Source organism: Monodelphis domestica, chromosome 6 (assembly GCF_027887165.1).
Source record: "Monodelphis domestica isolate mMonDom1 chromosome 6, mMonDom1.pri, whole genome shotgun sequence".
NCBI lineage: Eukaryota > Metazoa > Chordata > Mammalia > Didelphimorphia > Didelphidae > Monodelphis > Monodelphis domestica.
Window position 1 is genome coordinate 157,791,705 of NC_077232.1, and position 24,175 is coordinate 157,815,879.

Here is a 24,175-nt window from a genome sequence, read left to right on the forward strand (position 1 = left end):
ATTTTGAATCCATTTAAAATCAGTGCCACACAAGTTACTGGCTTCTGGTGTCCTTGACTAGTCATTGGTTCAGGTTTCCCTTCCTCTCTGCCCCTCCCCACAGCTCTTCCTTGACTTATTGATCCCCAAAATAGAAGACTTCCTTCAGAACCCTTTCCCTGGTGCTGGCAAGATATCTCTTTGGACAGGCTGGCAAAGTTGGATGTTCTTTTATTTTATCCTCATTGGAGAAGTCTTAAGAGCTCAACTGTTCTGTTTCTATTCTCTCCACCATTTCGAGAAGAGTTTCTCAGAACTGAATTATTTCAATTATTTCCATCCAAGAGATATCCATCAAACAAGAGTAAATCAATAAGCATTTTAAAAGTTTCTTTAATATGCATGGCATTGAGGCTGCACAGACAAAAGCTAAAGAATCTTTGCCTTTAAAGAACTTAAATTCCAATAGTTATGATAGAATAAGAGCTGATAGAATTGAATACAAAACACATAGAAAGTAAACACAAAATAACCAGCAACCGGGACAACCAGAAACATCCTTATGCCAAAGTGACCCTTCATCTGAGTCTGGGAGAAAATCAAGAATTCGAAAGTTTCATGGTACCTGTTGTTCAGTTGAGTCCTACTCTTCATGACCCCATTTAGAGTTTTCTTGGCAAAGATACTGGAGTAGTTTGACATTTCCTTCTCCAGCTCACTTTACAGATGAAGAAACTGAGGCAAATTGAGTTAAATGACTTGCCCAAGGTCACCAACCAGTAAATGTATGAGACCAAATTTGAACTCAGGGTTTCCTGACTCCTGAACCAGCACTCAATCCACTATTCTACCTAGGTATATCATAGTACCTATACTGCATCTTTACATAACCCCTGGAATTCCAAATGTTAATTCAATCACAATCAGACTCAAAAAGTGTTTGATTATGAGAAAATTGGCTTAGTTATATGAGATCTACTTTTAGTAAAAATGGGACTTGGTGTCCAGGTGACTAGACAACTAGGTGGTTCAACAAATTGTGTGCTAAACTAGAAATGCCTCCAGTTCAAATCCTGGCTCAAATATTCACTAGCTATATGATGCTGGGTAAACTCATTTCTCTTTTCCTCATTTCTTCATCTGTAAAATGAGGATAATAATAGCACCTATTTCATGGGCTTGTTGTGAAGATCAAATGAAATAACATGAATAGCATTTTGCAAACCATAAAGCACTAAATGAATAAAATATTGTTAATAACAATTGATATTAAGAATAATATCAATTATGATAACAATATCACTGACAAAAAATTAAATATGCCATATTTTGACAGAGACAAAACTGAAAAAGAAATATGTTTTGTTGGTGAAGTAATAAAAGAATAGCTATGAACTACTTTACAGTGAGATATCCGTGTTATATAAAGATCTTTGCAAAAAACAAGGGCACTATCACATGTTACTTTCTTCAAATGCCAAGCAGCTTACTGGGGAACAGGAGGAAACTACAGCATGTAATAAAAAGAAAGGGGAAGAATTTTTGAGCCTCAAACCTGGGTTTGATCCAAAGAATTAATGCTAACAACAACGTTCTCACCCTCTTTCATTCCTTATGGGTGTATCCCTCCTGGGTCACATATCATTTTACACATTGTATTTGGAAAGGAATAAGACCCTTCTTATTTAGAAGGCTCTTCCCTTTTTCCATGGTGAAAGGTTTCATTTCAGTTTAGTCATTCTTTACCCTTAAAGTAATAAAGTATTTCCTGTGATAGACTGGTTCAGGGCTTAAATTGTCAACAGAAAGGAAAATTTTATAGATTATCCAGACTTACCCAAAATTTTGCTGTAGTATGAATCCCATTCTCCCCAGTAGGACTGAAATATATAGTCTTGCAGATAATAAGACAACATATTTTTAATTCGTTCTCCAAAGGGCATCTGATCAGTGAGTTCTGACAAGGCAGCTGGTACATAGGAAACAGGCGCTGGGATTTTCCCACAATGTCTCTCCACTGTGGAGGCAGGTGTGAATCTCAAGGTGTACATAAATGGAATTCCTAACTTGAGAGCAACTAGATCCCCACAGATGGTTACTGGATCTGCTACTAACACTTCAAACTTTTCCATCTGAAGCTTCGCCATTAATCTTTGATTATTTAGCACTCCATCACAGATTTGTATATTAACTTTATAGAAGGTCTCAAACAATTTTCCCAGTTCCTGATAGAATTTCCAGAGTGTCAGAGGAGTTGGCCTGTGGTCTAACCACAGCATAATTAAATCATGAATCAAGGAATTTATATCTTTCTTTCCAAAAAGAACAGGAAACACCTCAAAGTTCACCTGTAATTCAGGACTGGGTTTAATGAAGAGAGCACTTTGTGAAGTCAACACAGTGACATTATGATTTCTTTGAGCTAGTTCTTCTATAATGATCTTAATATTTAGCCAGTGGCTGGCATCTGTGGGCCAAATCAGAACATTCCCACTGAAGACTGTTCCTGTTAGAGTCAGAGGAAGAATAAGTAGCCAAACAAACTTCTCGGACATGATGATACTATGAAAACCACTTTGTCTCAGATGATTAGGATGACCTTCAAAATAGATTTAAGCAGACCTCTTTTTCCTCAAAGAAAGCAATAGATTTATAGGATGTTTGTCCCTGATTCACAGGTATAATTTAATTCTCTAGATTAAAAAGAAAAGTAACAACATTTCAGATTTCTACAAATTAATGACTTTTCAAAAATTCTCAGTCTGAGTTCATCCCCCTACCCTTTGGTGGTGGTGGTGGAAGTGGGGAAGACCCATGATTTCATTAGGAAATCCCTCCATAAATTTAGCAACTTACTTATGACAATATAGCTTAGGTGAGTTTACCTAAGGTATTGAGAGGTTATTGACTTCCTTATGGCCACACAAAAGGAGACTTGAACTAAAGGGTGTTTCTAATGCCAAGCCCAGTCCTCTCTCTATTTATTTCACTATGCTGCCTCTTAGTCTGAGTCTTATTGTACCCTTCCCCCCAAAATCAAGATACAGTCGATTTAAGAACTTGTATCAATAGAAAAGCTGTACATAAAAGCTGTCATTCAGAAAAATCCATCTTGAAAACATATTTTATTGGTGTTTTCTCATCATATACATTTACAGATTGCCTACACTTTGTCAGAGGTCTCTGAAAGCAAAGTAAAAGAGGTAAGTAAAAACAATAATAGTGACCTCATTTGAAAATGCATGCAATCACATTTGTAGCATACCACATCTCTCTTTTTTTAAACTCTTATCTTCTGTCTTAGTATCAATTCTAAGACAGTTGGGTTAAGGGCTAGGTAATTTGGGTAAAATGACTTGCCCGGGGTCACACAACTAGGAAGTGTCTGAAGTCATATGGAATCTAGGTTCTCCTAACTCAAGACTTGGTGCTCTATCCACTGTGCTACCTTATTTTTATTTGTTATTATATTTAACTTATTTATATATTTATTATTATATTTACATATTTTTTATTAAAAGATATCATTGTCATTGCCTTTTCCCTCCCAACTCCACTGGGAAAAAATTTCTCCCACAAATATACCTAGTCAAGCAAAATAAATCTCCTAATGGCTTTATACAGCATATATTATGTATACATATATGTCTCCTACTTCTCTGTCATGAATATCATGTTTCGTCATGAGCCATGAATGGCCATTGTGTTGATCATGGTTCCTAAAGCTTTCAAAGTTGCTTGATTTTACAGTATTGTGATTGTAATTGTCTTTATTGCTATTCCACCAGTGGCACAGTGGACAGAACATCAGGGTCTAGAGTCAGAAAGATGTGTTAGAGGCATGCATGCAAATGATAGAAGCTGGAGATGGGTCAGCTGTCAAAGGAAAATTCCATTTGGAATGTTACCGGAAAAAGCAGTTTGGAGCCAAGCCAACGGTGACTGGTTTTGAATCTTTTGGCTGATGGTGGTGACTGAAGGAAGAAGCTGGGTTTATCTCTGGGACTTTGGATAATCAAGTTGGAGATGGCCTGGATGAATTGAAGGCAGAAGAAGAAGGACAATAGTCCATATATCTCTCTCTGACTGGCTCTGTTTCATGCTAGTTACTGAATTGCCATTTTGCTCAATATCCTCCAACCTAACACTCATTATAGATAATAGGGAAGGCCCACCCCTCTTACCTTATCCTCCATATTTCCTGTTTTCCCCAATAAACCCTTACTTGAGATTAAGAAGAGAAAAGAGTATTTCCTCTGAAACATCATAGCTCACCCTGAGTGACTTGGAAGGAGGCTAAATTTAAGAAGGGGGAAGGGGAAACTGAAGGGAAGAAGAGGGGAGGAAGGGAGATTGGAAGAGGGGAGGAAGAGAAGTATAGAAGAAGGAGGGTACGCAAAAGGAAGATAGCTGCCTGATCTATTAGTTAGCTAGTAGCCATCAAATATACCCTCAAATATCATCTATTACATTTTGGCACCCCTAAAAGACTGAACTTTACAATCCCTAAGAAACAGCAGAAAAAATGTTTAAGCAAGTGCTTAATTAAGTTAATTAATTAATCAAATATCATCTATTACAAAGGCATGGGTCAAAATACAGCCTCAGACACTTACTAGCTGTGTGACTGTGGACAAGTCATTTAACCTCTGCTTTCCTTAGTTTGTTTCATCTATAAAATGGTGTTATAAAAAAGAGTACCTCTTTACCAGAGCTGTGAGGATCAAATGAAATAATAATTGTAAAGTGCTTAATAGCACAGTGCTTGCACATAATAAACCCTCTATAAATGTTAGATGATGATGATGATGATGATGATGATGATTGTTTAATCATTCCTCTGGTTCTGCTCACTCCACTCTTTATCAATTCATGGTAGCTAAACTACTAAAACTAAAATATATCTTCATGTTCAACAAATACAAATTGATCCCCTACAATGTTCAATAAACTAAGCTTTTTTTCAGAGAATATAAAAATGAACAATATACTGGTTTCAGATCTTACAATTTGTCAATCTGATACATTTCAGGTAAAAAATATGATAAAGATTAAAAATAAGCTCCTGAACTTCTAAGAATGTGTGATGGGGTAGAACAGGGGGTGTGCTTGGGTCAGTTCCAACTGAGACCCCTTGTTAAATCTTCAGTGTGTGCCTTTATATCTCAGAAATCAGCAAGTACTATAAATCAGGGCTTGGCTTTTTGTTCTGTTGATTGTTTAAGCTTCAGAAAGCGATGGGGAAAAATGTGTGTGCAGTTGAATAAAAAAGGCTGAACAAAGTGACTAGAGCTCTGGACTTGAAGTGAGGAAGATATAACTTGGAATCCTTCCTCAGATGCTAGCTATATAACACTAGAAAAGTTACTTAATCTCTCTGGGTCTCAGTTTATCCATTTGTAAAATTAAAAGGGTGGGACTTGATGACCTCTCAGGCTCCTTCCAGGTCCAAATCCATGTGTTTATGATCCTGTGATTTGGAATTAATTTGCTAATGGGAGGTGGGGGTAGGACAGAGCAATTAGAGAAGAGTCAGAGATGAATTTGAACTTAGCTTGAGTGACTAGAGAGGTGGGAGGCAAATTTCAGCTGAGCCTCAGCTCCCTCATCTTGAAAATAGGAATTTTCTCTTCTCTTACTCACAGATTTGTTGGAAAGATAGAATAATAAAAAAATATATAAAACTTTTAAGTATTAAAACTCAACATAAATGCTAGTTATTATTATTAATACAATCTTAGGAACATCAAAGCAGATAAGATGAAGGCAGAGGCTCTTAACTTTTTAGTCTGTCTTTGGAGTTTGATGGTGTTGGTCTTCTCCCTTTCAGAATAAGGCTTTTAAATCAAGAAAATAGAATACTTTGGATTACAAAGGAAAACATGTATATGGAAATAGTCATTAAAATTATTTTTCAAAAGTTCACAGGCTCCAGGTTGAGTCCTGTGACAGGGACAGCTAGGTGGCTCAGTGGATAGAGAGCCAAGCCTGGAGAAAGAAGGTCCTGGGTTCAAATTTAGTGTCAGAACCACTTCCACAGTTCTGTGTCCTTGGGCAAATCACTTACCTCCAATTGTTTAACCCTTACTATCAAGTCTAAGAGAGAAAGCAAGGCATTAAAAAAAAAAAGAATCTCTATGACTAAGGGATCATTCTTGATTAATTTGCTGACTTGTCAGACCACTTAATCAAGAAGTCTCTTGCCAGTGGTTGAGAAGATATCAAGAATCCAAAAGGGGAAACTTTTTTTTTCACACATGAAGAAAGAAAATTAATTTCACTAATAAAAAAGTATTTCATCTCATTGATTACTCTGAGACTTTTAAAAACAAACAAGGAAACATACCCTGCAGTTTATGGATGTTTATAAAAATATTCTACTTATTTCAACATGTCAGCCACCTATAATTATGGCATTCAACCACATACTTCCTTTACTTACTCAGATCATATAGCTCCTCCCATCTCCCATCTGGGGATAAGCCTCCCTAAAGTTCTCTGCACGACTGGTCCTTGGATGACAGATATATTGTCCATTGCCAGGCTCAAGCTTTTCCATCTTGGTGAGACCTACCCAGCTATGCTCTGCTGGCACAGACTTCAGGAGCCCATAAACACCTTCAGGTTCCAATGAAACCTCTGAATAGTTCACTATTGAAGTAATGGATTAATTATTATTTTAAAAAAAGAAAAAATCAGAAACACATTCCCAAACTTTGCCCAATGTGAGCATTTGGCAAGGATCAGCTTTTTGAAAACCCTCAGAAAATATAAAGAAAATTACAAAATTCCAATATCTGTTTAAGAAGATTTAAACTTCTAGACAACATAGTTCAAACCCTGTTGCTGGGAAGGTCGATTGTGGTGGATCATTTGAGTTCTGAAGTTCTGAGCTGCAATAGGGCTAAATGTTGGTACTAACACCAATATCATAAGTCCCTGGAGGCAGAGGGCCACCAGGCTGTCTAAGGATGAAAGAACTGTCCCGGGTTAGAAAAATGAATCAGGTTAAAGCCTCCATGGCTCATCAGTTGTAGTGTCAAGTCCATGAACAGCCACTATACTTCCAGCCTTTCCTCAGTCTCTGAAAAATCTTTTTAAAATTACATGTCCCTAAAAATCTATAAACTGATATCTAGGTTGATTTCAAATCCCTTTAAAAGCATTAGAGTCAAATTACTTTTTCCTTATACTCATTGTTTACTCTGAAGTAGAAGTCTCAGGAGATTAAAGGTCCCAGAGGAAAAAAATCTCAAAGCTTTGTTTATTCCTTGTTTGGGAAATAAATACTTATTGGAGAACTGGTAATCAATATGCTTGATTTTATATGAAGCTCTTTGAGTCGCTAACTATTTTTAGATAAAAGAAATAAATTCTTAGTCCTAAACATAAACATTTCCAAGGGTTTCTGTCTTGCAACCCAACATTTCGTGAAATACCCTCACGTGGAAGTCTTTAAAGGGACCTCAAGGGTTGCAGACATGATTTTACTTTGGCCAATATTTATCAGCATTGCCACTATTTAACCATAGAATCTTAGAATTGGAATGCGTCTTTAAGACTTTAAAGAGTTGAAATTCTGTCCAAAGGTAAAAAACCCTTCTACAATAGCTTCTGCCTTAACCCATCTTCCTTATCTGTGAAATGAGATAGCTGGAATTTGTTCCTTTCAGTATTGAATTCAATAAAATGGTTTCATTTTATTGGGAGGCTCCTATCAACTGGGAGGCTCCTATCAACTAGGAGGCTCCTATCCTTTGGCAGCTTATTCCATCCATTGGACAACCCCTAATTGTAGGAAAATTCTTCCTTATATTGAACTGAAATCTGCTTTTCTGTATCTATTGGTCCCATTTTTTTCCTCTTGAAGCACCACAAGTGCTTCAGATGACTGCTGTCTTTCACATGGCCCAGAAAAAATCTGAAGAGAGTTATGATGTTTTCCCCCTAGTATTCATAGAGCTAAACTTTCTTTATTCTCACCTCATAGAACAGTCTGTGAATATCTCACCAGCCTAGCCACCATCTGTTTGGATTCACCATTATCTTTTAGGTTGGTGAAAATAACTAGTCAAATTGCTCCAGCTGTGGTCTGATCCATGTAGAGCCTACTCTGTTACCCTCCCTTAGCTAAGATGCTCTTTCTCTAAAATTGGATGAGTAATTTATCAAAAGCTAAATCACACTCTTGGCTAACCTACCATTTGTAGTCATTTATAAATCCTAATAGCTTTTCATATGAATTCCTGTAAAGTTTAGCTGTTTTCTAGTTATAGAAATGTTTAAAAAAAACAACAGGATATACGTTGGTGATGGAATACTATTGTGCTAAAAGGAATAATAAAGTGGAGGAATTCCATGGAGACGGGAACAAATTCCAGGAAGTGATGCAGAGCGAAAGGAGCAGAACCAGTAAAACATTGTACACAGAGACTGATACACTGTGGTACAATTGAATGTAATAGACTTCTCCATTAATGTCAATGCAATGTCCCTGAACAATCTGCAGGGATCTTGGAGAAAAAACACTATCCACAAGCAGAGGACAAACTGTGGGAGTAAAAACACTGAGGAAAAGCAACTGCTTGACTACAGGGATTGAGGGGATATGATTGAGGAGAGACTCTAAATGAACACCCTAATGCAAATACCAACAACATGGAAATGGGTTCGAATCAAGGACACATATGATACCCAGTGGAAATGTGCGTCGGCTATGGGAGGGATCGTGGTGGGGGGGGAAGAAAAGAAAATGATCTTTTTTTCCAATGAATAATGTTTGAAAATGACCAAATAAAATAATGTTTAAAAGGGAAAAATAAATAAATGAATTAATTAATTAATTAAAAAACAACAACAACAACAGGACCTGTATGTGACAGGTACTCAGCAAATATGTTGAATTCAAAGTAAACAGGTTGTTGTGCTCTTCCTTGTGAAATTTCATTTTATTTGTTTTGAATCTTTCATTACAATTTTGTTTTTAGTATTTCCTAACTGTGTAACTTTGTGAAAGCCAAACTTTCAGAGCCTTCATTTCTTTCTCTGTGAAATGAAGATAATTGAATTTGCACTAATTAATAGAAAGTGCTCTATAAATTGGATCTCTTATTATTTTGGTTTGAATTACAGGTTGGCAACATTTTAAAAATAGGATGCTGAAATTTGGAACTATGCCCAAAGGGTTCTAAAAGACTGTCTGCCCTTTGATCCAGCCATAGCACTGCTAGGTTTGTACCCCAAAGAGATAATAAGGAAAAAGACTTGTACAAGAATATTCATAGCTGTGCTCTTTGTGGTGGCAAAAAATTGGAAAATGAGGGGATGCCCTTCAATTGGGGAATGGCTGAACAAATTGTGGTATATGTTGGTGATGGAATACTATTGTGCTAAAAGGAATAATAAAGTAGAGGAATTCCATGGGGACTGGAACAACCTCCAGGAATTGATGCAGAGTGAGAGGAACGGAACCAGGAGAACATTGTACACAGAGACTGATACACTGTGGTACAATCGAATGTAATGGACTTCTCCATTAGTGGCAATGCAGTGATCCTGAACATCCCAGAGGGATCTACGAGAACGAACACTATCCACATTCAGAGGAAAAACTGTGGGAGTAGAAACACAGAAGAAAACAACTGCTTGATTACATGGGTCGTGGGGATATGATTGGGGATGGACTCCAAATGATCATCCTAGTGCAAACAACAACATGGAAATAGGTTCTGATCACAGACACATTTAATACCCAGTGGAATTGCGTGTCGGCTATGGGAAGGGTGGGTGGAGGGAAGGGAGGGAAAGAATATGATTCTTGTAACCAAATAAAAATGTTCTAAACTAAATAAATAATTATTTATTTATTTAATAATAATATATTAAATAAAAATTTAATAAATTTAATTAATAATAAAATTAAATAAATAAAATTAATGTTTTTAAATTAAAATTAAATTAAAATTAAAATTAAAAATATATATATAAATAAAATTAAAAAATAAAATAGGATGCTGAGGTGGCAACTTCTGAACTTCATGCTAGGATAAGGAAAGGGACACTGATGATGGGGACCATGGCCTAATTAAAATAAAAGTAGGATTTGGAAGAGTTAAGTTTCTGTATCTATTAAGAGAAACAAATGGGAGAGACATGGTAGCAGTAATTCTCCACCATACCATACAAAATCTGCCTGATTATTAACTTTAAAAAGTGGGCTGGGGGCAGCTGGGTAGCTTAGTGGATTGAGAGTCAGGCCTAGAGAAGGGAGTTCCTAGGTTCAAATTTGGCCTCATACACTTCCCAGCTGCATGACCCTGGGCAAGTCACTTAACCCCCATTACCTAGCCCTTACCACTCTTCTACCTTGAAACCAATACAGAGCATTGATTCCAAGATGGAAGGTAATGGTTTAAAAATATAAGTGGACCATAGGTTCTGAAGCCTTGGTTTAAGCTTTTAAGCTGAGCCTTCTCTCACCTTTTAACATTTCAGTTGATTATATTCATTCATTCTCTGTTTAATCTCTCTGAAAAGCACCACCACCTAGCATATTAAATTAAGGGGAAACACCAACTTTAGATGGCTATGTCTTCTTTCCTCATTTTTCTAGCAGTGCTGTGCAGTAACTAAGTCTCTGAATTTCTTTCCTTTTCCAACATCACAGATGTGCTGTGTCTGGGAGAGAAGATGATGGAGTTAATATCCTCTCCATTATTGACCCTATAGGGTGGCAGAACCTCAACCCCAACCCAAAAAGGGCGATGGATTGAGTGTGATTTCCTTTCCAGGAGGCAGCCGACAAGGTTCTGTTTTTGTCAGTTCACTGAATAATTACAAAGTCCCACATTGATATGGTAGTGTAGACCTGGATATGTAGCCCACATTTTGAGAGACTACAAAGTAACTCTTTTCTAACAAATATCCATAGAACACAGGGTTCCAACAAGTGTGTCCTGCCTGGATAGATACCAATGATAGTGAACTGGATACAACCAAAAACATTCCATGGTTGTCTAATCCTTTTAAATGATTTGTATTTAATCTATAAGCCAAGAGCAAATATATATTGTATATGTTGAAGGACTAACTATGTATAGATATAGATATAGATATAGATATAGATATAGATATAGATATAGATATATCCTCCTTGTAGGATTAGGGCATGAGGGACTTTGCTAGTTAGTTGGCAAAATAAATAAAATATTGAGCTTAGAGTCAGGAAGATCTGAGTTCAAATCCAACCTCAGATACTTACTATGTGCCCCTGGACAAACCTTTTACCTCTGCTACCTCAGTTTCATCATTTGTAAAATAATAATAGCACATAGCTCCCAGGTTTGTTGTGAGGATCAAATGAATAATTGTCGAGCACTTAGCAGACTTAATACATGAATTATCATATGCCCTGCTGCATAGTTAGCCCTATATAAATTCTAGCTATTATTATGATTAATTCTGAATATTTAATTTAGCATACTTAAAACATTTTGTCTTATAAATTCTTTGAAGTATGAGTGAGAAGTCTCATGGTTATTTATGTAGAAATAGGTTAACTTTTTTCTTTTGGGGAGGGAGATGGGAGAAACCTACAACCTCATGGATTATAAAAGTAATTACCAATTCTAGAATGGTGAAATGTCCCCCTCTCTGAACATCCCCATACTATTTTGAAGGCTGAAAATTCCATTTACCTGTTCAGTTTTAAATTGGAAAACATGAGATTCACAAGAGGCCATTTCTTAGTTCCATTCAGAGGCTGCTGGGGGAATTTTGCTGATATTAGGAGCAGAAAGAAACCCCTGGCTAAATACAGCAGATACATGGACAGTCTCCAACTACAAGTAAATTCTCTTGGGACTTGGTCTCTGAAGAATAATAATTTACCCAAAGACATCTCAGTCAGAACTAAGCTGTACAACTCACTTTCTCATTGAAGGAATGAAGGGTAAGTGTGGATCATGACAGAAGAGGACCAATTTTCCTTTATGTTAATGGTTCTCATAGTGGTTAAATCCCAGATTCTCAAACTCAAAGAGGTTTAAAAAATTAATTTGGTTATCAAGAGTCAAAGGCTTGGGAGTAATGTGGAGGAAACAAGAATTTTTCCTTTGTAATACTGCTCGAAATGACCAGCATTTCTGGATGGGGTAAAGGAAGACAGAAGTTGAAACTAGCATCAAGTCAATTAGCACATTGAAAAGTTGTTTTATTGACTTCTCTGTCTTCAGGCTGAAGTCAAACTCTCTTGGTTGGTATGCGTCATCTTTTTAAAGGCTTCTAGAGAAGAAATTTTGAAAACTTCTCTGAGAAACACGTTTTTTGTTGATCTTTTTCTGACAATTCCATTCACTGACTAAAGTCTTCTTCCTATTCCTCAATGTTATATAAAGTTGATTCTTTGTATGTGAATGTACAACAGGGAAACTGGACTGTGACAAGTTCTGCAAATTTAGAAAGACTTCTGGTATAGATCCAGCAACCATTTGTTTACCATCTGAGAACCACCCAAAAGGGGATTCTTATCAGAGGTTTGGGTTCTTGTGGTGAATTTTTAAGTGGCCAGAGCAGTTCACTGAGATGGCCTCCCAAGGCATGTATGGAAATTTAAGTCAATGAAGGAGATATTTCACTCTGACAAAGTCACAAATATATGAAATCTCACATTCATATCCTTCATGTTTAAGCCTGCTTCCTTTTGTTCTTCCTAAGGGGAAATTAATGATAACTAATTATATACAGTCCTTTGTCTCTCTCTAGACATTCGAAAATAATTATGTATAATTATATTTTTATGTAATATACATATACAATTATATGTAATGGAAAGTCTATTGGAATTGTAATCAAAGGTCATGAGTCAGAATACTAGTTCTTCAATTTACTTCCAATGAGACCTCTGGCAAGTCACTCCACTACTCTAGGCTTTAGTTTCCTCGTTTGTAAAATGGGGAAGGGAGAGGTTAGATAATTAATCTCTAACTACCCATCCAACTCTAGATCCTATGATGTTTTCCCCAAATTAATCATCTCATTTTCCTTAGAAACACTAACTGCCCCCACAAAAAAAAAAAAAAAACCTTTTACCTTCCATTTTACAATTAATGTTGTGTATTGACCCCAAGGTCAGTAGTAAAGGAGCAGTAAAGGGCTAAGTGAAGATGATTTAGTGACTTTCCCAGGGTCATACAGCTAGGAAATGTCTGAGGCCATAATTGAACCCAAGACCTCCTGTGTCTAGGTCTGTTTCTGAATCCACCTAGCTGCCCCCTCCTCACTAACTCTTTTCATCTCTATAGCAAAAAAAGAAGCAGATTAATACAATGATCATCATGCTGTCTCCTCCCAGAGCTTGAGTGAGAACAGGGTATAAATTTTATATCTCTAATATGAGAAATAGCATATATTAAGTCTGTGATTGTGAAAAGGAGGAAGGTGAAGTTCAGGGAGAGATTCATATCTGTAGTGTTCATAGAATTTTAGTACCACCCTCTTGAAAATACAAATGAAAACAAAGAGGTTAAAAAGATTTCTAGAATAATGAATTTGAAGTGGGAAAACCCACAAAAATAATACATGAATATCCCCCCAAATGGGACACTGTGCTGTTGTGATTGCTAAATGCTAAAAGCAACACATCCAAATCCTAGCAAGTAATAAAGATTAAGGGGTTTCACTATAGAGAAGGAGAAATCTTTCAGCAAGTATGCTTCCTCCTGTCCATCTATTCCATAACCATTCTAGAAATGTGGCAGGTACATAAAATTCACTGATCATCACAAAGTCACTTGGGATATTTAAAGCAAGAGAAGTGAAGACTACAAGTTCAAAGGATAATCAGATTTACAGCTGAAAGAGATCTTGGAGGTGATCTAATAAATCCCATTCCATACCTAATTTCTTCAAATGAAGAAACTGAGGTGCAGAGGGAGAGTGATTTACCCAAAGCCATTCATGTAAATAGCAAAACTAGGTTTCAAAACCTTAGTTTTCTGACTCAATATCCAGGGAATATCCTTTACCCTCCAGCATACTATCTCTTCATTCTTACAATTTTATTTCAGCTGTCCATTTAATTACCTATATATAACACTGCACTACTCTGTCCTCTTTGGCCATTGCTGCACTAGTTCTTACCTGATCTTTCTGGTAGAAGGTAGGCTGTCCCTGTGGTATCATCACTATGAAAATGGCACTTTGGCAAGGTCAACCTTAAATAGTGATCCTAACTGGGAAGAGGGTAATTTGATAAGAAACATGATCTAACCAATATCAGAGATTAAGAAGATCAAGTAAGTTCTATTATTCTCCCAAGAACAAATAGCAAAGGTTTTTGTCCTAATAACTTAAGCACAAGGGACACCATGTTTTTACTATTTATATTTTCAGGAAGACAAAAAAAATTAACTTTAAAATAGTTCTATCATTTCTATTTTTCATTTAATAAATATTCTAAAAACAATCTGTTCCTACTAACTTCCTACTTTTGATAAAAATAATCACTTGACAAATAAATTTTTCACTTCCATACATAGCTGTAAGAATCTAGCAAAATATATTCCCATAGATGATCAAATGTAATAGAATTTGCTACTAACAACATTATAATGATCCAGGAAAATTCTCAGAGATGTATGAGAAAGAATGCATCTACATTGAGAGAAAGAACTGTTGGAGTAGAAATGCAGAAGAAAACATGTGATTTTTCACTTGTTTACATGGGTGTATTATTTGGGGTTTGGGTTTTAAAAGATTGCTCTATTGCAAAAAGGAATAACATGGAAACAGGTTTTGAGTGATAATACATAGTGTAACCCCTTTGGAATTGCTTGCCATCTACAGGAGAGGGGAGGGAAGAAGGGAGGGATACAACATAAATCATGTAACCTTGGAAAACTTATGTGTGGATTTGTTACCAGGATAAAATAAAGAAAATTAAATAGACATATATGTTCCCAAATTAGTCATACCAAAAAAAAATCGGTTTCTTTCTGCACCTTAATTTCATCACATCTCCGTCAGGAGATGTCACATGTTCCATCTTCATTCTTTTGGGCAGTGATTTATCATTGTATTAATCAGAATTCTAAAGCATTTGAAAGTTGTTTTTCTCTATAATATTGATAACATTGTACAAATTGTTCTATTTCGGTTCACTTCCCTCTGAATCAATTAATACATATATTCCCAATTTTCTCTGAAATTATACACTTCTAATGGTGTGATAATATTCTATTACATTCACATAACCCAATTTGCTTAGCAATTATGTTTAAGAGGACATTTCCTTAATTTCTGTTGCTGGCTACCATGAAAGAGTTGCTTTAAATAGTTTTGTGCATATAGATCCTTTTTCTTTTTCTTTAATTTCTTTGGAATATAGAACAAGAAGTGGTATAGTGGGGTGAAAGAGTATGAGCAGTTTGGTAATTTTGTGGACATAGCTTATGGACATATCAAAATGATTAGAAAAACTCACAGCTGTACTAATAACACAATTGTGCACATTTACATAGTCCCTCCAATATTTGCTACTTTCTTTTGTCATCTTTAACAGTATGATAGTATGAAATAGAACTTCAAAGTCTTTATATTATATTTATATATATATATATTTATATAAAGAATATATATCTTATTTAGTTATTTGAGCATTTTAATATAATTATTAATACTTTGAATTTCTTCCTTTGACAACTGCCTGCTCATATGGGAAGGAACTTTTTGAAGAACCAAAAAGTAATAATTAAGCAAGCTTTTAGTTCAAAAATTCAATTTAAGACATATTTATTAAGAATTTATTATAAATATAGCTAGGTGTCTCAATGGATAGAGTGCCAGGTCTAGAGTCAGGAGGACCTGGTTTTAAATCTGGACTCTGACACTTCTTAGCTGTGTGACCCTGTGCATGTCACTTAACTCCAATTGCCTACCCCTTACTTCTCTTCTGCCTTGGAATCGATACTTGCACTGATCCTAATACAAAAAGCAATGGTTTAAACACAATAATAACAGCAACCTATAATGTACAGAATATTGAATCAGATCCCACTCAGTGTCTATAGCCAATGACGTGGAAAGCAACTCTGCACAGTCTATACAACTAGATACAGCCTGAAGTCTGCTCCTGCTAGGAGTACTGCAGTCACAACTACTGATGACCAAAGTGTTTCTCATCAAAATCCTTGGCACCCTCAAAATATTAGACATCAGAAATGGATATGATTTTATCATTTCAAATGACAGAGAAAAATTATTATCACCTGCTTTGCTGCTGAACCCTTTAAAGCATGGAACCCCTCCATCTGACTTATTGCTGTAACCTTGTAAGGTCTCTTATTTTAGAATGTGAGCTCTTTGAGAATAGAGACTATCTTCATTTTCTTTTTGTACACAGAGTGCTTTGCACAAAGTAAGTGCTTACTAGATGCTTGACTCATTTGTTCATTAATTTGTGGTATCACATCTAATCTTTTTCTAATCTTTTTGAATAAGGAAATGTCTCTGTTTGTTGTTTGACAAGTTCATAAAAAAACAAAAACATCCTCATGACCATCCTACCCAAACTGATTTATCTATTTAGTGCCATACCCATGGAACTCCCCAAAAATTTCTTTACTGATTTAGAAAAAACCATAACAAAGTTCATTTGGAATAACAAAAGATCAAGGATATCCAGGGAAATAATGAAAAAAAAAACACAAATGAGGGGGGGCCTTGCAGTCCCAGATCTCAAACTATATTATAAAGCAGTGGTCATCAAAACAATTTGGTACTGGCTAAGAGACAGAAAGGAGGATCAGTGGAATAGACTGGGGGAAAGCGACCTCAGCAAGACAGTATACGATAAACCCAAAGATCCCAGCTTTTGGGACAAAAATCCACTATTCGACAAAAACTCCTGGGAAAATTGGAAGACAGTGTGTGAGAGATTAGGACTGGATCAACACCTCACACCTTACACCAAGATAAATTCAAAATGGGTGAATGACTTAAACATAAAGAAGGAAACCATAAGTAAATTGGGTAAACACAGAATCGTATACATGTCAGACCTTTGGGAGGGGAAAGACTTTAAAACCAAGCAAGACATAGAAAGAATCACAAAATGTAAAATAAATAATTTCGACTACATCAAATTAAAAAGCTTTTGTACAAACAAAACCAATGTAACTAAAATCTGAAGGAAAACAACAAATTGGGAAAAAATCTTCATAAAAACCTCTGACAAAGGTTTAATTATTCAAATTTATAAAGAGCTAAATCAATTGTACAAAAAATCAAGCCATTCCCCATTTTATAAATGGGCAAGGGACATGGATAGGCAGTTTTCAGATAAAGAAATCAAAACTATTAATAAGCACATGAAGAAGTGTTCTAAATCTCTTACAATCAGAGAGATGCAAATCAAAACAACTCTGAGGTATCACCTCACACCTAGATTGGCTAACATGACAGCCATGGAAAGTAATGAATGCTGGAGGGAATGTGGCAAAGTAGGGACATTAATTCATTGCTGGTGTAGTTGTGAACTGATCCAACCATTCTGGAGGGCAATTTGGAACTATACACAAAGGGCGATAAAAGAATGTCTACCCTTTGATCCAGCCATAGCACTGCTGGGTCTGTACCCCAAAGAGACAATGGACAAAAAGACTTGTACAAAAATATTCATAGATGCGCTCTTTGTGGTGGCTAAAAATTGGAAAATGAGGGGATGCCTATCAATTGGAGAATGACTGAACAAATTGTGGTATATGTTGGTGATGGAATATTATTGTGCAAAAAGGAATAATAAAGTGGAGGAATTCCATAGAGACTGGAACGACCTCCAGGAAGTGATGCAGATCGAGAGGAGCAGAACCAGGAGAACATTGTACACAGAGACAAACACACTGTGGCATAATTGAACGTAATGGACTTCTCCATTAGTGGCGGTGTAATGTCCCTGAACAATCTGCGGGGATCAAGGAGAAAAAACACTATCCATAAGCAGAGGACAAACTGTGGGAGTAGAAATACCGAGGAAAAGCAACTGCCTGACTACAGCGGTTGAGGGGACATGACAAAGGAGAGACTCTAAATGAACACTCTAATGCAAATATTAACAACATGGCAATGGGTTCAAATCAAGAACACATGTGATACCCAGTGGAATCACGCGTCGGCCATGGGGGGTGGGAGGGAGGAAAAGAAAATGATCTGTGTCTTTAATGAATAATGCATGGAAATGATTAAATAAAATACTTTAAAATTTAAAAAAAAAACATCCTCAATCACTTTGAAAGCTATTTAACCTTACTGCTTACCAATGAGTTACATGAGAAAATAGTTAGACTATAAAACCAAAAGGCATCAGCAAAGATGAAAAAAATAGAATGACATCAGCATCCTAGTTATGAAAAGAAGGAAAACTTTTCTCGTAGAAAAACAGAAGAAATTATAGGCAAGAAAGGCATCATAATTCCTTTGGGAAGCTTGTTGGCACCTTGGGAAAGAATTAAGCATCAAAAGTTGAACCTAATAATGACAACAACAATAACACCAACAAACAACAAAGTTCTTCCCAGATTTGTAACTGTTTTATAAACATCTCTTCAACTCTATGATATGTCGATTTTTGTCAGGAATTTTCTGAAAGATCAGACCATCTAAACTGTGGATAGCTGGTTACTGTGAGTTCCATTGGCGTAGGCAGAAGATCCAGGAAATTCCCAAATGTGTTAAAGGAGAAGAATATGAAACAAGTGGATGGAGCAGGAGGCAATTAGAAAGTAGTAAGTAGATCTTTAGGTAGGCAAGTGGATGGTATTGGGAAAAGATACTAGTGTGCGTCAGACAGACATCCCTATAAAATGCACGCATGACATTAAAGTAAGGAGATAGACTATGATGAAGACAGGTTGTCAGGATCGGGATTTTGGTAATAGCTTGTAAGTCTGTACACTAGGATATAACTCCATTCTTTTAAATGGCAATTCCTCAAAGGCAGCTAGGTGACTCAGTGGATTGAAAGCCAGGCCTGGAGACAGGAGGTCCTGGGTTCAAATCTGATCTCAGATACTTCCTGGCTGTGTGACCCTGGACAAGTCACTTAACTCCCATTGCCTGGCCCTTACCACTCTTCTGCCTTATAATCAAGAGATAGAAGATAAAGATGTTTTGTTTGTTTGTTTGTTTTTAAGACAGATGCTCTAAGAAGATACAAACCGATAAGTTGGGGGGCATGGTATAACAAGACAGAGATCCACTTACTGGTATTGGGATATTGATCCTCAACAAATATCTTACTGCGATGCCATACTGGGCACAGAGCTTCCGCTGAGCTCTTTTAGGATGTCATCTAAATGTAAGATCTGGTAGAAAGATATCAAGTACAGAGCTAACACCAGACCATGTCTCACAGGTATCTTCATCTGTTAAGAGTCGGTCAAGTTCATTCAAAGAAGTGTTAGAAGTCAAACTAACAGATACACAGCTACAGAAAGTGACCAAAATCTATCCTTTAGAGGAATTATGGTCTGTGTTAGGGATGAGAGAGTCATAGTTCTTGAAGTATTGTGTCCTGCACAGTGTCTAGAACTATTTTGCAAATACCAAGCACTCAAGAAACATTTGCTAATAATAGAGTGATTCTTCATTGTTTTATCTTGATTTTCCTGATAAACATAGATTTATAGAATCATAGATCCAAATCTAGAAAGACTCTCACAGACCATCTAATTAAGTTTCCTTAGAGAATAATAGCCGTGCTTGAGGTCTCAGAATTAATAAGCATCAAAAGTAGAATACCAGGGCAGAACAGTAGAACAAAATCAAAGATTTGATAGAGGAAGACTTAAAATTAAACATACTAACACTCATGATTTGCCTTCTTTTCCTAACAGAAAGTCATTGGCAAAAATTGCCATTTGTATTTTTCCCTTTTCTGCATTTAAAAACAAAATCACAAAAATTAAGAAGTTTTAAGTTACTAATTATCACCTGTTTTCTAGATAGTGGATTTCACAGCTTTGACTGTTTAATTTTTAATTTTAATTTTTAGTTGTTAGAGTTTGTATATATAGACATATTTTTATCAAAATACATATAATTTTAGTTACTGATTTTGTTTGCTGAGATTGTTATTAATCTTAGAATATTATTTTTAAAAAGAAAATGAAAACTACATCTCCCTGATTCCTTTTCCAACTTGGAGTGATAAGTTTAGAAACACAAACTAAAATTGTTCTATTTTCATTTTTTGTGAGCACCAACCATTAGGAGAAAAAACCCAAAGTATTTTGAAATTAAATATTCACTTTGCACTCTAACACATATTTCACCTCCCTATAGATTTTTTTTTCTTATAAAAAATCTCTGCCCCTCTAATCAAAGCTAATGACCATTTCACAATCTCTGATTTAGTAGACAAGCACTTTGCCTCAGTTTTCCTCATTTATACAAGCAATGTGTCAAGATTGTAGATTACTCACAATCTTTTCTTCTATTTTCACCTTTTCTTATTTCTTCGTCTTAGAGATAACTGTATTACTAAGTCATTGGTGAGAATAACCACATAGGACCACTGAGGTTCAAGGATGTTGGCCAAGGCATCTTGACGACAATACATCTCCACCAATTTTAACTGTATCTCCAACTTGAGGTAAATTACAAATGCATCCGAAGCTCAGTCCTAGACCAAAGAAGAAAGCTTCTTTGGCTCCGTGTTCACAGTGATGAGCAAAGAGCTTGTAGTGGACGGGATTTTCTCTCTGGCGTTTCAGAAGCCGGTAATACATAAAAATCTTATCCCGCTACACCGCGGTAAAATATAGCGGAGGAGTAGAAAAGGCTGAGCGCCGGCTGTAGGCGATCGATCCCTCTGGGTAGTTAACTCGATCTGCCTGATCGGGCGGCTCCGGCGACGGAAGCCTCTCGGTAGCTGAACAGAATGCAGGAGAGACCCTAGCCGCACAGAAGCTGCAGTCTTCCACGGGAAGCAGCTAACCGCCGAACTCTCCATCTCGCCTTTTTACCTGAGGTGTGCAGTATCCCGCGGAAGAGGAAGATGGAGGGCAAGGCTAGTTAGGTTCTTCATTAGTAGCCGGTGCTTGTAACCCTCCGCAGCAGCTGTAATTGTCGACACAGTCTGTGCTCCAGAGAGTTTTCGGTGCTCCAAGACGTGCTGAGTATCACCGGCCCACCCGGTTTAGCGCAGCAATTGGTTTTGAATATATAACAATAAAATCTGCTTTAACCCTCCACCCCATCTCCCCATTCGGCACAACTCTTGGCTTCTTTTAACATTACATGCTCTCGATGGTTCTGGAACTATGTCGCCAAAGTTACTAAAATGTGAGCACTCTTTGATCACTAGTTATCATTACAAGGCTTCTATTCCCAAAGAGATCAAAGAAAGAGGAAAAGCACCCAGGTGTACATTTTTTTTAACAGCAGTTTTTTTTTTTTTTGTGGTGACAAAAACTGGTGCCCACCAATTGGAGAAAGGCTCAACAAATTACAGTATGTGATTTTAATGGAACACTATTCTGCTATAAGAAATGAAGAATGGCAACAAAATAGATGTCATCAATTAATATGTTTTTTAAAAAGAGAAGACAAGCAAAGCATTAGCATTAAAAATGAAATTTTGAAAGATGAATGAAGATGAAATTAAGGCAATTATTAGGTGTTATTTGGCTCTATGTGCTAAAAAATTTAACAGTGTAAGTGAAATGGAAGAATACCTGCAAAAATATAAACTGCTTCAACTATAAGAGGAAAAATAAACTTATTTTAGAAAAAGAAATTAAGCAAGCCATATATGAACTTCTTAAGAATAAAGGATTGTTTCAGAACCATATATATTTACAAGTGAATTCTGCCAAACATTTAAAGAGTGACTAATCCCAATATTAAATAAATTATTTGGAATAATGGGCACAGAGGGAGTCTCATACAACAAATATGGTGCTGATACCCAACCCAGGAAGAGCAAAAACAGAGAAAGAAAATGATAGACCAATTTAATTAATGGTTATACATTTGTATGGTTATACATACAAAAATCCTCAATAGCTAGGAGACTGCAACAATATAAAGATTATACATTGTGGCTAAATAGGATTTAAAACAGAAACAGAAATGCAGGGATGATTTAACTTAAGGAAATCTATCACCATATCACCATAGCTATTACATCAATAACAAAAGTAACAGAAATATTAAATAAATAGATGCAGAAAATACTTCACACTCAGATTTTTTTAAATGGAAAGAATAGGTATGAATGGATTTTTTTCTTAATATGGGTTCCCAAAAGCATGTATCTAAAAACCATCAGCAAATACTATTTGTAAGAGGCATAAGCTAGAAGCCTTCCCAATATGTTCAGGAGTGAAATTAGGATATTCTCCATCACTATTTCTATTTAGTATTAGTATTTAGCTATATAGTATTAGAAATACTAGCAATAGCAATAAGAGAAAAAAAAGAAATGGAAGATGAATCAGAATGGGCAAAGGGGTAATAAAACTATCTCTGTTAGCTGATGATATGATGGCGTATGTGGGAAATCCTAGAAATACAACTAAAAAGTTGGTTAAATCTATCAATAATTTTACCAAAGCAGGATATAATAAACCCACATAAGTCATCAGAATTTCAATATATCCTTAAAAATGATCTGCAAGAAGAGATAGAAAAAGATACCTCATTTAAAATAGCCAGAGACTAAAATACATGGGAGTTTACCTGCCAAAACAAATCCCAGCAACTATATTAATATAATGATAAGACCCTATTCACACTAATAAGATCAGATTTAAATAATTGGAGAAATATTAATTGTTTGTGGGTAGACATAGCCAATATAATTAAAATAGCAATCTTACCTAATCTGATCTATTTATTCAATGCCAGCCCAATTAAATTTAACAAAAAAATTATTTTTTGAGCTAGAAAAAATAACAAAATTCACTTGGAATTTTGTCATTGTCACTCCTATCAAAGGAATTAATGAAAAAGTATAAAAGAAGTAGGTCTACGAGTAGCAGACTTAAACTATTATAAAGCAGTCATTATTGAAACTATTTGGTAATTACTAAGAAATAGGAAGGCAGGGGGTCAGTTAGGTGACTCAGTGGATTGAGAGTCAGGTCCTGGGTTCACATTTGACCTCAGCCACTTCCTAGCTGTTTGACCCTGGGCAAGTCATATATGAAAAGTAGATGGAAGGTGTTCTTAGAGAACAGTGTTACTTGCCTTGAATTAGATGTTCAATAAATTTGCTCATTGATGCCACAACTTAAGGTTATTCTTAAATCTGTTTCCAGCCTGGAGTGATCAGGCTTTTGCCTCAGTTACCAATAGCTGGAAAAGCAAACTATTGCCTTGATAGTGAGTAATTACTCCTTATGGCAAATGCCCTTTCATCCCTGACCTTATTTTGTGGTTCTGCCATAGTTCATCATTCTAACAATGCCCTTTCCCTGGAGTCTATCATCTTCTCCCAAATCTGTGGATGGACTTTCTGGAAATCGTTCAACTCATTCTTGGTGTGAGTGCTTATAAATCTGACTGCCCTCTGCCCTGCTGCCTCCATTCCTCCCTACTTTTTACTCCCCACCTGAATTGGTACAAGTATAATAACACTGAGCAAGACCTCCTCCTGTTTTTTGAAACAAACAAAAGATAATGCTAACATTGCATCATGCTCTTGAAAATAAGTTTTTAAAGATTGTGCTCAATAAATATTTATTGATTGATGGTGTTTCATTGCCCTGGTTTGGTTTCTTGATCAGTATTTGTTAATATAAATAAAAAGAGGCAAGGTGTAAAAGAAAGGATGAAGAGAGAATAGTCAAAGGAATGAATAATATAGCAGGGTCAAAAGAATGATAGAGAGTTGAGAACCCAAGGTAATTCTTAATTTACCCCTTTTTTTCCAAAGCAAATTGTCCTTGAGTAGTGTAGTTATATCACTGCTTTCTTTTTAATTTCAGTAAAAGATGAGGGGAAACAATAGCACATATAATATTTACTTCTTAGAATTTCTAACAAACTGGCATTATCAACCTTTCATTTGCTAGTTTATTTGGATTGGCAACCCTACAAGTAATATTTAAAAATCACAGTATAAATCTTTGTGTAAGTCACAACAAAAAATATCTTTAAAATTATCTATTTCATGAAAATGAGTATTATCACTGTG

At 36.0% G+C, this 24,175-nt stretch overlaps 2 protein-coding genes across 2 annotated transcripts in view; both read right to left on the minus strand.

Annotated features, from left to right (window-relative positions):
• LOC100010818 (UDP-glucuronosyltransferase 2A2) overlaps window positions 1-24,175 on the minus strand; it is a 251,836-nt gene that overhangs the window by 217,764 nt on the left and 9,897 nt on the right. The gene's annotated exons all lie outside the window — the stretch shown is intronic.
• Window positions 1,362-3,413, minus strand: LOC130455061 (UDP-glucuronosyltransferase 2A2-like). The gene has a single exon (XM_056802697.1). It carries the CDS (start codon window positions 2,532-2,534, stop codon window positions 1,803-1,805), a length of 732 nt encoding a protein of 243 aa, XP_056658675.1. The 5' UTR covers window positions 2,535-3,413; the 3' UTR covers window positions 1,362-1,802.

What these genes read in the sequence shown, in the direction of transcription:
- LOC130455061 (XM_056802697.1), bottom strand. Translation starts at nt 2,534, where the DNA reads ATGTCCGAGAAGTTTGTTTGGCTACTTATTCTTCCTCTGACTCTAACA.